Genomic DNA, 13,441 nt, shown 5'->3' on the forward strand with positions numbered 1-13,441 from the left:
TTCTGGTCTTTATTATATGTTGTTTTTGTTTTTAATTTCCATTTTCTTATTGGTGTTAGTGAGAAAATATTTAGCTAGTTGTTATGATGGATTGTCAAAGGTTTTTATTTGATGGAGTAATAGATACCAATAGCGGTTTTATTTTTTGAAGACTACAGTGAAAGTGTCACAAAAAGAAGGGTTAATATTTTAACACTTTTTAATTTATAACCTATAATTAAAAATGCTTAATGAAATTAGTAAGGTCAATTTGACACTAATGAAAGCTTCTCTTGTTGGAAAGATTAAGTCAAAATATAAATCTTATGAAATTTGATAACCTATATTTACATTTAAATGTGCATAATTTCTTACAAGTAAAATAACTTGTGTAAGTAATAAGATACATTTTTTTTAATTAAACTTCTTCATGTTTCACAACAACATAACCTTCTGATTAATAACAAAAGTTTTTCACTATGAACATCACTTGGGTTATGCAAAAATTAATTTATGTATAAAGCATAAATAAGATAGGAAGAAAATATATGCACAATAATTTTATTGAATATACTTATTTATGTATCTTTATTTTTAATAAGTTATGCAGCTTTTTAGAGAGTAATATATGTTAGATTCTTGAATGGAAGAAAATATATGGAAACATAACATCAGTCTAAATGAAACTTTACATAAACTATTTGAAAGTTATTATAATATTTATGTTGTCAACAAATATAACAAAATTATTTCCAAATATTTTCATGATATAAAAGGAACAAATTATGTGGAGCAACCCTGTACATTGCAATGATCTCGTTAACTTCCTCTTTGGAGAAGAGTTAGAGCAACTATCCTTGGCATTTTTCAAACTCTGCATGGTTAATCTCACTGATCATTACTATGTAAACGGAAAATTTCTTTTCCAATTGTTTAAGAGTTGTAAGCTTCTCGAAGAGGCCATCCTTGTTAAATGTATTCATTTAACAGAAGCAGGCGTTGCTTCTGCTCTACTTGAAAAATCAACATTTTGGTTTTTATCCTTTACACTCTATGAACGACAACAAGACTATGCGATGTTGTTTGCATGCATTAGGAACTGCCCTTCACTTAGAGAGATCATATTCGACTACAAGCGTTGGGTAAGTCGGATAAGAAGTGTAGAGAATTATAATTCTTTAATGGATATTGTTATAAGCCCTCAAATAAAGTCTCTTAGTTTGCAAGGCAGTGGTGCGTTAAAAGATAAAAACATCAAAATGTTTTCGGAGCCACCAGAGGGTTTACTTCCGCAGCTACAGGCTGATACCCGGCGAGAGATGTATCACAGAGACTAGTTTTTAAATGATTTTTGTTTTCTTTTCTTTTGGTTAGCTTCTTATCCCAAAAAAATACATTAATGCCAATTTTGGTCAAATATTTTATATTTTTATTGCTATAAGTTTTTTTAATAGATTGCTATTATTTGTATGGTCAAAATTTATATTGAAGTAGTCAAAGGTTTTTGATAAACTCAAATTAACTTAGTTCATTTAAATAATTTTTATAATATAATTATCTTAATTATATATAATGAGGAGAATAGAGTTACTCCACGAGTAACTATAAGTAAAGTAACACTATATCATTCCTCACTATTTTTTCTAAATTACCATACGTATGAGTCAACGATCAAATCCATGATTGTCTACTTAAGATGACCAAATCCTTTCAATTTTAGACCAATTCATTTTTGAAGTAATAACTCTCTTCATAGTTTCTAGAATAACTTGATTTCTCATCACATAAAAAATATTCTAAATTTTATAACAATATTAATTAAGTATTATCTTTTGAATTATTAATTACTCCCTATGTTATATTATAATTGTCGATTTTCATAAAGAAAAAAAAAATCATATTTGTTTGTCATTTTCAACATTATATTAAATATTAGCAAAGTCTACCCACTAACAAAGTATACCCATAGAAAATTGTCGAATTATAAAAATCAAATTTGTTTATCATTTTCACACAATGAATGTAAATTTAAAGGTAAAATTAAATTTAATGGGATTTGAACAAAGTCTACCCATAGAAAACTTCAGTTTTTAAACTTCATAATTACTCTTATTTTTTATAGGGGAAATTTAAAAACAAAACACCGACATGGTGTTGGGAGTTGCTAAAAAAAAGCATAGTTTCGAGAGAGTTGGTAAAATAGCACTTCCCAATGAAAACAATTATTTAATAGGTAGTCTATCCCATGTGAAAAAGTGGATGTTCCATTGTCACCTCGCGGATTAGTCGCATAAAGGGATTTTACTGTTGGATACCTTAGACCACCTACTAGAGGTCAAAGATCCAAATTACGGTGGGTTAGGAAGAAAAAAAAGTAGATGCGTGAGAAAAAGACAAAAAAAGTTTAAATAAAATGAAAGGAGTTGATATGGTGGAAAAGAAAGAAAAAACAAAAATTAAAGTAAATTAAAAGAGAAATTAAATTTATATACAATGAACCAAGTTCACAATATTTTCAAGTAACAAGTGTTGGGTAAGCCGGATAAGAAGTGTAGAGAATTATAATTCTTTAATGGATATTGTTATAAGCCCTCAAATAAAGTCTCTTAGTTTGCAAGACAGTGGTGCGTTAAAAGATAAAAACATCAAAATGTTTGCTTCAGTATTCCCAAATTTGCAGCTACTTGATTTGAGTCATTTCATTGATATGTCTGAAGAAGATATTTGACAAATTTTAAGTAGATGTTGTGAAATTAGAGAATTGAACTTAGCCTAGTTTTCAAGAGTGAGGCTACGCAAAATGAACTTTGAAGTTTCTAAACTGGAGTCGTTGAACTTGTCACATATAAAAGTAGACTATAATTGTTTAGACTATAATTTTTTTAATCTACAAAAATTTTCTTTGCTTAGACTTCATTCATATTTGAATTAACATATTAGAGACAAGTTTTAATAACCAATTTGAATTACATACTCTATAAAATTTCCCCTGTCTTGCATAATGAAAATGAACTATGCACTATGCAACACATTTTGAATTACATAATAAAACGATTACAAGTTTTCATCCAATGTAACATGTACTCTATAATTATAACATAGTCACAGGTATAATTGTAGTCTATATCCTCTGTCTTCCCATGTCTTTTCCTTTCTTTCTTCTTCAAATCTTCTCACATCCTTTTATAGTATTCAACTTTTTGTTCTGGCAAAACAAACAATATAATGCATGCTTATGTGGTGGTCACATATAAACTATAACATAGTCACAGGTAGCATCATAGAAAAACTTGCAATGATATCAACAATCACAAAGCAACATACAATAGTAAAACCAAATATTGTTGAATCAAAAGATAAAAAATATACTCAGAAATGAGCAACAAAACAGAACAATCAAACAAGCTCTTTTTAATTCCTTATGTACATGTTATTTCTATAGCTAATTGTCCAATTTTTGAGTATCCTTCCTACAAGAAGCATACCTTCTAAAAGCCCATCTAAATTAAGTATTAACAATTGAATTAAGTATTTGATGTGAATTAAGTATTAACAACTAAAGTCCAGTAATAACAATCGAATTAAGTATTAACAGTAGGAACGAAGCTAACCTTAGACCATCTTTTGAAGAGCATCAATAGCCAACGTATTTGATGCCACAAATAAAGGATTTCGGGTCATTACTTTTGACACCATTGTCTGATCTGGTCACAGACCCTCGGCAATAACTCTAGTAGCAGTATCCTAAACAAAAGACACGCCTCATTGCCTTGTATCTCATAATACAATATACACACACTCAATGAACACACATACATTCACATAGAAAATTCACAAACCTTGTCAGTCATGATTAACTGGAAAGAGCAATTTGCACATTTTGTTCAGAATTGCAGTTCATATAGTTAATTGCATTTCAACATCTAAGAAAGATAAGTACATACATTTAAGACTATTAAGTACATACAATGTGCATCTAAGAAACTCAGAAGCTTAAACCAAAGCACATCATCCATACAAACATATTTGCAACATAATTTAGTAGAAAATCCTGACAGGTAGAGCAGAAACCAAAGTGACATGATAAGGTGAGGATTCCTAGTAAAATAAAGTCAAGGAAAAAACCCAGTAGTGAACTTTTGTCCTATGAATCTGAAGGTGAGGATTCCTTGTGTTTTTATATTGCTTCAAACATGAAAAGTTACATTTCTCCTATCCAATGGGAAGCTTATACACACATAAATCATCCAAACAACTAAACACATAAATTGCCAAGTAAACTAATTTGAAAGGTTAGCTTTCACACTGTTTGTTCAATTCTAAATTTCTCATGCCAAATTGCAGCATTATAGAACTAGTTATCATAAATGTGAAAACTATGCAAAATCCTTTCCAAGGAAACTAAATTAACATGGACATCATACCATCAGGGCAAACAGAAAGGATACCTTTAAGTCTGCTTTTGCACTATTACAGGTTTCTAATAGCTCTGATAGCCACCCACTGTCGGAGCTGAAGCAGCAATAGTTTGGTTGTGCGTGACGGGAAACTGACCGACTTCTGTATCATCGAGGAACTAATATCCATTTCTTCAACCCTAGTTTCCAAAATTTTAGTTAAGATCGAATCTAAAATTTACGCATAATCGCATTCCGAACAAACAAATCTGTTCATTTTGCAAAATCGAAAAACATTTTAAGAGCATAGATGCAGGAGAATCACATTTCTGAGATTAGAGAAGTAAATAAAATTTGGTTCAAGCATTTTATCAGACAAACATTAAGCATTGTACCATAAAGGTTGATTGAAGCATTTTATCAAACAGAAAACAAGCATTGTAGCATTGTGTCATAAAGTTTGATTGAAGCATTTTATCAAACAGAAAACAAGCATTGTAGCATTGTGTCATAAAGTTTGGTTGCAGCATTTTATCAAACACAAAACAAGCATTCTACAATGAAGCACAACAAAAGCAAAAACAAAACAATAACCAACGCAATACAAAACTCACACTTCATCTCAACCATTTTTTCAACGTGACAAACCAAAGTGAAAGAAAAATAAGCAAGGAGATGCAAAACCAAAAATGAAAACAAATACATAATCGAAGATGAAATCAAATACGAAATGGAAGATGAAATGGAATACAGAAAGATGAATTCGTATACGGAATCGAAGACGAAATCAAATAAAATCGAAGATGAATGAAAAACGAAATCGAAGTTGAAAATCAATTTCGAAATCGAAGATGAAATTGAATTCGGAATTGAAGAACTGTGAATTCACCTGTGATTGGAATCGCACATTTAGCTTTGCGGCCATGTTCGAACGTTTGCTTCTGGTTAGCTAGAACGCATGGAGAGAGAGAGAGTGTGTGTTAAAAGAGTTGAAATGTTTTTTGTTTTAGTAGAATATGAATGTGTTTTGATATAAACACTACCGAAAAAGAGTGTTACTAATGCAACACTTATTAAAAAATGTTAGAAAAATCTCTATATTAGTAACTATTAAACAAGTGTTGCAAGATGAATGTTACTAAAACATATATATGTACTAGTGTTCCATAGTTGCACTAACGTGGTACGTAGTCTATGATCAAAAAGGCATTCCTGTGTTTTGTGTGGACCTGTGTTTGGATATTAGGTGTTTGTAAAGGGTGATTAGATGTTCCTTGTTTCAATAAACATGAAGCAAAAGCAAGAAACAAGAAAAAGAAAGAAAAAACAAGAACAGAATGAGATTAACTGCAAGAAGTGAGTCGGAATAGCAAGCCAAAACCGCAAAATCCAAGCTAGCTGCCATAGTAAGACCATGGTGCAGAGCTGTCAGTTCAGCAAACAAGATGTCGTTGGGGCTATCGATGAAACCCGTGAAGCCAATAACATAACTGCCTGAGAAGTTTCGGATCACACCTCCAAAACCAGTACGAATAGGATCTCCGATGCAGCTTCCATCAACATTAAGAATAGAGCAAGCATGATCTTCATTATTCCAACGGACAAGCCTTGCTTGAGGGGGAGAGCTGGTGTCACTTTGCAGACAGCGGTTGATCAAATCTGCTGTACTGTTAATAATAAAGTTGAGACGGTAAACTGAACGAGTTTCATTGTTAAGGCACATGAGGTTGCGGTGTCTCCAAATCCACCACAGTCCTGCGAGAAAGGTAGTGGGACGGTGGCAGCTAATTCCATCCTTCAACCAGTCCTGCACCGAAGAGGACGAGAAGAAATCCGGACTAGAAAAGCCAATTTTATGCCAAATAATTTTAGAAAATCTGCAGTCCCGAACACAATGAAAGAAGGATTCTTCGTGTTCTCCGCACCTGCTACAGATGGCTGAATTGACCATGTTCCTGTGGTTGAGAAGAGATAAAGTGGGAACAGCGTTGTGACAAGCAAGCCAAAGAAAAAACTTGTATTTTTCTGGAATTTTCAATCTCCAAATCCAAGACCAAGAACTATTATTATAGTTTACAGTTTCTGTTTGTGATAGAATCCAACTGTATCCGCTCTTTGCAGTGTAAACACCGTTGCTATTGTGAGGCCAAATATAAGCATCACCTATGGAAGCATTAAAATTGAGATGAGTATTGTTAATGACTTCTGCTATGTCCGTTGGAAGGATGGTGTATAGCGATTGAGTGTGCTGCCCGCCGGTGGTGAAAACATCTTTTACAGTTAGATGAAGATCATGAATATCAACAAAAGGTGCCTGTGTACCGAGTAGGCCAAGAGAACTCCAATTAGTGTACCAAAATGAAGAATTACCTGAGCCGGCTCTCCAGGTGTAACCACTTTTTAGAACATTTTTGTCTCGAATTATATGGATGACCAAGAAGGGGAGCTATTACGATGAGCTGCTGCTATGTGAAGGAAATTGTGACCACTTGAATAATTGTTGAAAAGAAGATTCACCCATAATTTTTTTTTTTTTTGCACCATTTTCCAAACTAGTTTCCCAAGGAGACAAATGTTAGCTTCTCTGATTAGTTTATGTCCAATGCAGTATGCTCGTTATATTTTAAGGGTAAATACTATATTTGCTCATACCTAATGTGGAAAGAGATAGTTATAGCGTGTGTGTGAGTGACATTGAGGTGGAACAAATTTGAATTCAGATGATAGATTACTTTGTAAGAACAAGTGAGTTCTAGTGAGAATATCTCATTCTGCTGCATTAATATCTCAAAGTAGGGGAGGCCTTGAGCGTCCTTGATCATAGGTGGGAGGGGCGGTCGTCTAAGACACCATTTTTCTAGTGTCACTAAAATTATTATTTTTGCTTAATAATTAGTGGCATATACATTTTTTAACTTGTTTTGATTAATTCTATAGAAAATATATTTTCAAAGAATCTTATTTATGAATGGTTCTTTTGCAACAAAAAATAGTAAAAATAAAAATAAAAATATTTAAATAATTAAAATGATACAACTTTATTGATTCATCTTTGTCTCAAAAGGTGCTAACGAGATATTGGATCATTTCTAATAGCTTACACCGATACCTTAAAAAATAATAGATCGCTTTGAAACATTTAATAAAAAAATAATTGATAGAAAATATGAGGGTTTTTTCGGTCAAATAGTCACTGCCTAGTGGCTAGAATTCAGCTTTTTCAAAGTGAATAAGTAGTCTTGCTCAATAATCAGATTTGGTCTTGTAGTCCAGATAATTCCGTAACTATCAAAGTAATTCCATCCCCAACAGTCCAAAGATTAAAATCTTGGTAATATTCGGAACTATTCATGAACATCACAGCAAATATGATTAAAATGTTAATAGCTCCCACGTAAATAAGTAGCTGTGATGCAGCTACAAAATAGGAGTGTCCGGGGTTCGAACCCCAACGTCTGCATATAATAATGCATGTTCCTGACAACTGAGTTATGCTAACGGGGACCCATTTCTAATTTTTTACCTACGGTTTATTATTCTCTTTTGAAATTTCCAAAAATAAAATTTAGTTGTTTCGGTTGTAAATTATGAGTAGAGTTTTAATTTTCTTTAAAATAAAGTAAACGGTTACCTCATTTCACTCTTGAATTTTGTTTTTTATGTTAACTCATGATTTTCAAAAGAGTAATTTGAAATTCAACCGAAATGAAATTAAAATCTCATGAGTTGTTTCACCCAAGAATTCATCCAACCTAAATAAATATCAAAATAACACGTAATAAAAGAATAATTTGTTTGAAAAAAATAAAATATCATTTTTGACACCACAAACTTGCAACTGTTGTGTAAAACCACCATGGAACAGCTATAGAGGGAACTATATTAACCGTATAGATGATATTGACCTATGAATCGCACTATCTTATAAGCATTACCTCAACTGAAAATCACAACATTAAAAACAAATTAAGTTTTTCTTATCAAACATTGAATTGGTCTAAGTGGTAAAGAATTTGTGTCTCTTAAGTAGTTGGTCATAAATTCGACCCCCAACTTGTGCATGAAAACAAATTGTTTAGGAGGAAAGAATTTACCTTTGTTATGTTCTTCGGCACAAATTGTTTATCATTAAACGGCAATGGAAATTTTGTACATATAACATTGTAAACAAAAAATATTATTTTAATACAAAATGGTTAGATATTATAAGTTAGTAATCGATACATTAGTTTGCATTGTATTTCAAAAAATATTATTTTAATACAAAATGGTTAGATATTATAAGTTAGTAATAGATACATTAGTTTGCATTGTATGATTGGGTCAATTAAGATTTTCGTCTGCCTATCAAAATGTAAATAAATAATCACTATATAAACTTGGTCAAGGAATAGCACAAAAGGACAATTCTAGCTAACGGATGTAAAGCCCTCGATTGTGACCGTGGAGAGGGCTGCGGTTATGTCCTTATGCATCATGCATAAATCCAAAAATAATGTATGTGAGTTATACTCCAAAATCATTAGATATATTTAATGGTTTCCAACACCCTACATAAAATTATAGTATGTTTTGTATAAAATTATGTCAAAACTGTTTTATTGTGAAAATAGTTTATGTGAGTTGTACATAAAACTATTTCTGAATTTATGTACGGTGTATAAGGATTTACTTATGCACCATAATTTTGCCGTGACCGTATGTGGATCTTACCTTATATATAAACCAGTGCAAAACCGCCGCCAATAGTTTCAATTTCACTATATAATTAAGCAACCGGCCAATGAGCATATGCTTAATTAAGCAATATAAAAAAACTAACAATTTAATAAGTACTATATCAATGAAGTCAAACTTCTACAAAATTACTTACTAGTAGTAGTATAAAATTTCATAGACAGAAACTGTGCATTGCATTAAACTAATCACTAGGACAAAACTTATACTTTACACAATAATTTTTAAATAATAATATACCCACCAGCACATTTTTCATTTGCATCAAAAGCATATATCCATGAGGTTTTTTAAAAGCAATTTGGCAATTTGGTTCTTTTTAACAGCGAAATAGTATCATCAAATGAAATGGGAGCATAATTAAAGGGTACTTCACGCCCATTTATATATATGATACTTGGCTTTATTGAATAAATATTACTCTCTTCATTTTAAATTATACGTCGTTTTTACATCATATTCATCATTCTAAAACGTTACTCTACTCTTTTTTTCTTGAGAAAAACGTTACTCTAGTCTTGTAATCTGATATTAAGTTATTGATATAGAGTGGTATAGTAAAGTGTATTACTAATATTTATTACCAAAAAAGAAGTTTTTTAATTTTTAGACGGACAATGTGTCCCTATTCTCATAAATCATAAAATTGAAAGTCAATTCAAAATTTGAAAGTGATGAAATTTAGAGATGAAAAAAGACAAAATTTGTCTCTATTCTTGTCCCTAATTATTATAGAGATGCCAGATGTGTGACCAATTTTATTTAATTAAAAGTCAATTCAAAATATGAGTTGCCTAAACAGTTTTCTCTACATCTCAACATTAATCTCAAACCGAGTCACAAACTTGATCTCTAAACTCATGTCAAACTAAATATTTTACAAAATTATATGCTTCATCAATAAGCATATTCCTATATTTTATTTATAATATTCACATATATAACGTACAATACGACCCTTAACTGTTAAATTATAAGATTAAAAAAATTAAACATATCACTCTCTATAGAGATGTTCTTCTCCTGATTTTTGATCTATGAGTTTGATCCAACGGCTAGGAGTACTCTTTGAAGCACTACTTGAAGCTGCACCCCCACCAATTCTACTTCCTATGTAAGCAATATCCAAACCCTTTCCAACAGGCAAAAAAACCGATCTAACCACACGTGTGCCTCTTTCAAGAACCATATTCCATTTAAACCAAGAAACATTTGACCTTTGCCATGCATTTTTACATGCCAAAACTGCCCCTCTAGTACTCACTTTTGCAACCTTAAGAACCCTAGCAAAATCCCTAAGCCTACAATCCACCACAAGAAAATCCAACCCATCAAGACTTTTGATCACCGTCTGCGCTTCACCGTGAACTATCTCCGGTGGCGGGGTTACACCCATCTCGGCTAGGGCTTTTGTGTATTGTAATCTTGACCCTTCATCTGGGACTATGCACACGTGTCTTGCACCCGTGTTGCGAGCAGCAACCGCTAGGCCAACACTTGCGGCTATTGGACCGCCGTGGGAGTAACATTCTACGATGAATTTGGCGTTCCATCCGGCTGCCATGGATGATAGAAGCTCAGCTACTCCGGATTCCTTGAATTTCTCACACTGTAATAAAGAAAATCTCAAATAATTAATACCATATTAAAAGATCATCAATTTTTTTAATAGAAATTAAGACAAATAACAACAACGTGTTAACATTGATTACGATTTATTCTTGATGTCAAAAAAATTAATTACGATTATTCTTGATACATACTATCATGTGATGTGATTGCGGAAACTAATAAATAATTTGATATATAAGAAGAAAAAAAATATACAAAGAGGGAAATGAAAATGGAAAAGGGGGAGTAATAAAGAAAGAAAGATATTTTTTACTCAGAAAAAAGAATTCAAGAAAGAAAATTATGTAGACATATGTGATTGAAGGGGATCATTTACTTATCAATAATAATTTGATTTGATGAATAAGATTTTTACTCATGATGTTGAATATTGAAAAATGTTACGATTGTTCTTGATGTACGTTACATAATAGTATATATTTGAGAAATTAAAAAACAAAAAAACAATTACAAAGAAGGTAACTAAAATGGAAAAAAGAAAGGGACAAAGAAAGATGAAAGAAAAACAAGTATGAATATGTGATTGATCTTACTTGTTGTTGAGGTTGAACGGTGCTTACGGATTTAACAGTGTCTATGTAAGCTTTTAAGGCAGTTTCTGGAGACCAAACAAGCTTCATGATGGAAAATATCACTTTCTTGATTTTCTTTCACTTTCTTGTGTGAGTGTTGTTATCTTCACTTTCCTGATTTTCTTTCACTTTCTTTTGTGTCTTACAAGAACAAAGATGGAGGAAGGTACAGAGGTACAAGTTGACGTACGGGGAAAGGGGTTAGGTGAGTATATAACTTGATAAGTGGTGTTGCATATATATGAATATATGAATTGAGAGAGAGAGAGAGAGAGAGAGAGAGAGAGAGAGAGAGAGAGAGAGAGAGAGAGAGAGAGAGAGGGAGAGAGGGAGAGAAGAGTTGACATTTTGCCAAGGCAAGTTGAACGTGTAGATTATAATAAGCCAAAAATATAAAAGGAAAGAAAATAGTGTTGTCGTAGATATAAGTCACAGCCAAATGTTTTCGGTTCAATTTTGGATCAAATATATTTTGGCTAAATACATGATCATGATAAAGGATCGAAAAGAGAATACTACTCATGATGAATCATGTCTGAATCGGTGTAAGAAATAACAATGATAGATAGTCTAATAATAAAAATTGTAATAAAGGATAGTTATGGAATTTTAAAATAATCTAAGGATAATATTGACAATGTAATAAAATTTTGAAGAGCGTGCCTCCTCCCTCTTCGGGAAAAAACTCAAATTTAGGGGAAGCAAAAAATAAGTATAGCTAGGAAGGATTTTGTTTCCCCATTCTCTCCCCTCCTAAAAATTTAATCAAACACGTTAAATTAAAAACATTTTACCTCGAACACGTTAAATAATCTAAGGATTTTGTTTCGACTCTCCTTCCCTCCCCTCCATTTACCTCGAACCAAATTGACTATAAATGTGTATAATAGTGCACGTTATTAAAAACATGTAAATGGAGGATTTTGTTTCGACTCTCCTTCCCTCCCCTCCATTTACCTCGAACCAAATGGACTCTAAATGTGTATAATAGTGCACGTTATTAAAAACATGTAAATGGGGGATTTTGTTTCGACTCTCCTTCCCTCCCCTCCTTTTACCTCGAACCAAATGGACTCTAAATGTGTATGATAGTGCACTTTATTATAGTTGATCTATCGAAATTGTAAACACATTTTAAAATAGATGACTATTAAAAACATTCTTTTTTTTAACATTAATTTGTTTATATACTAAAATTTACATGTCTCATTTTGAGAATAGATCTTATATAAAATGCTAAAATCGACAACGTTAAAAAGATAATGTTCTTAACATTCTTCTCGTCAGAGTATATCTTTAATTAGTTTAGTTTTGGAATGAGCCTTTTTAATCTTCAAATTTCTTTTTCATTACTTATTGAATTTGATTCATTATACTCTCTCCGTCCCTTAATGTAGGCATTCATTGCATATTTCAAGACAATTATTACAGTAAGAAATAGTATAATAATAAATACACATTTAGAGACAAGTTAGTTAGTAGTATTAATTAGGGGTGTTAAATTTAATTTTTCATATTTCAAGACAAATTAATAGTATTAATTATGAATATGTTTAGGAAAAAAATAATAAATACATCTAGTAATTTAAAAGAGGGTTTACATTTATGGACAAAAATTAAGTCAAACGGGAGCTTAAATAGGGACGGAGGGAGTATATACAACCAAAAAAATACTTGAAAATGTATTTACAATTTTGATGTCGGATTAGGATTATGAATGTTACAGTTAGTGGTAGCCTTTATTAAAGTTCCAACTTGTCGTTATGCAATACGAATTAAATTATGTTTTATCATTCTATTTAATGTCCGTTTGTCAATTTGAGTGGTTTATGTTTGACAAAGTTGCCTTAGTTAGAAGTAGAAAGTCCTTTCTTGACCCAAGAAAAAAAAAAAAAAAAAAAAAAAAACTAGAAGTCCTTATTTTACTCTTGGCTAAATTGTATTTTTGGTCCTTAATTATTTAGATAATATCATTTTGGTCCCTTAATTAAAATTTGATTTATTTTGATCCCTTAACTTCTCTCGTTACACATTTTGGTTCTTTCCGTTAGTTTTAATTCAAAAACGTTAGGTTTTTTTCATCTTCTTCTCCTCTTTTTTATCTTCAACAACAAGAATTCCAGA

General features: G+C 31.6%; 1 protein-coding gene and 1 long non-coding RNA gene across 4 annotated transcripts; both read right to left on the reverse strand.

Moving 5' to 3' along the window:
* Positions 1–2,907: 2,907 nt before the first annotated feature.
* LOC112419503 (uncharacterized) lies at positions 2,908–5,418 on the reverse strand. Of its 3 annotated transcripts, XR_005645665.1 has the most exons (4): positions 5,266–5,418; positions 4,428–4,576; positions 3,591–3,723; positions 2,908–3,184 (listed from the first exon to the last, which is right to left on the reverse strand). It is a non-coding gene; the product is annotated as an uncharacterized lncRNA (long non-coding RNA). The 3 variants fall into 3 exon arrangements; XR_005645667.1 differs by lacking the exon at positions 3,591–3,723; XR_005645666.1 differs by lacking the exons at positions 2,908–3,184; positions 3,591–3,723 and adding an exon at positions 3,765–4,191.
* Positions 5,419–9,934: 4,516 nt separating this feature from the next.
* On the reverse strand, positions 9,935–11,538 carry LOC11434079 (uncharacterized). The gene is made up of 2 exons (XM_003605077.4): positions 11,279–11,538; positions 9,935–10,722 (listed from the first exon to the last, which is right to left on the reverse strand). Exons 1-2 carry the CDS (start codon positions 11,363–11,365, stop codon positions 10,111–10,113), a joined length of 699 nt encoding a protein of 232 aa, XP_003605125.2. The 5' UTR covers positions 11,366–11,538; the 3' UTR covers positions 9,935–10,110.
* Positions 11,539–13,441: the final 1,903 nt, after the last annotated feature.

The sequence above is a fragment of the Medicago truncatula genome, chromosome 4 (genome assembly GCF_003473485.1).
Source record: "Medicago truncatula cultivar Jemalong A17 chromosome 4, MtrunA17r5.0-ANR, whole genome shotgun sequence".
Classification (NCBI taxonomy): domain Eukaryota; kingdom Viridiplantae; phylum Streptophyta; class Magnoliopsida; order Fabales; family Fabaceae; genus Medicago; species Medicago truncatula.

Bases quoted from the DNA above. Each gene is read 5' to 3' on its own strand.
- LOC11434079 (XM_003605077.4), bottom strand. From the start codon at position 11,365: ATGAAGCTTGTTTGGTCTCCAGAAACTGCCTTAAAAGCTTACATAGAC. The intron at 10,723-11,278 runs GTAAGATCAATC...TCTTTATTACAG, and splicing joins CCGTTCAACCTCAACAACAA to TGTGAGAAATTCAAGGAATC.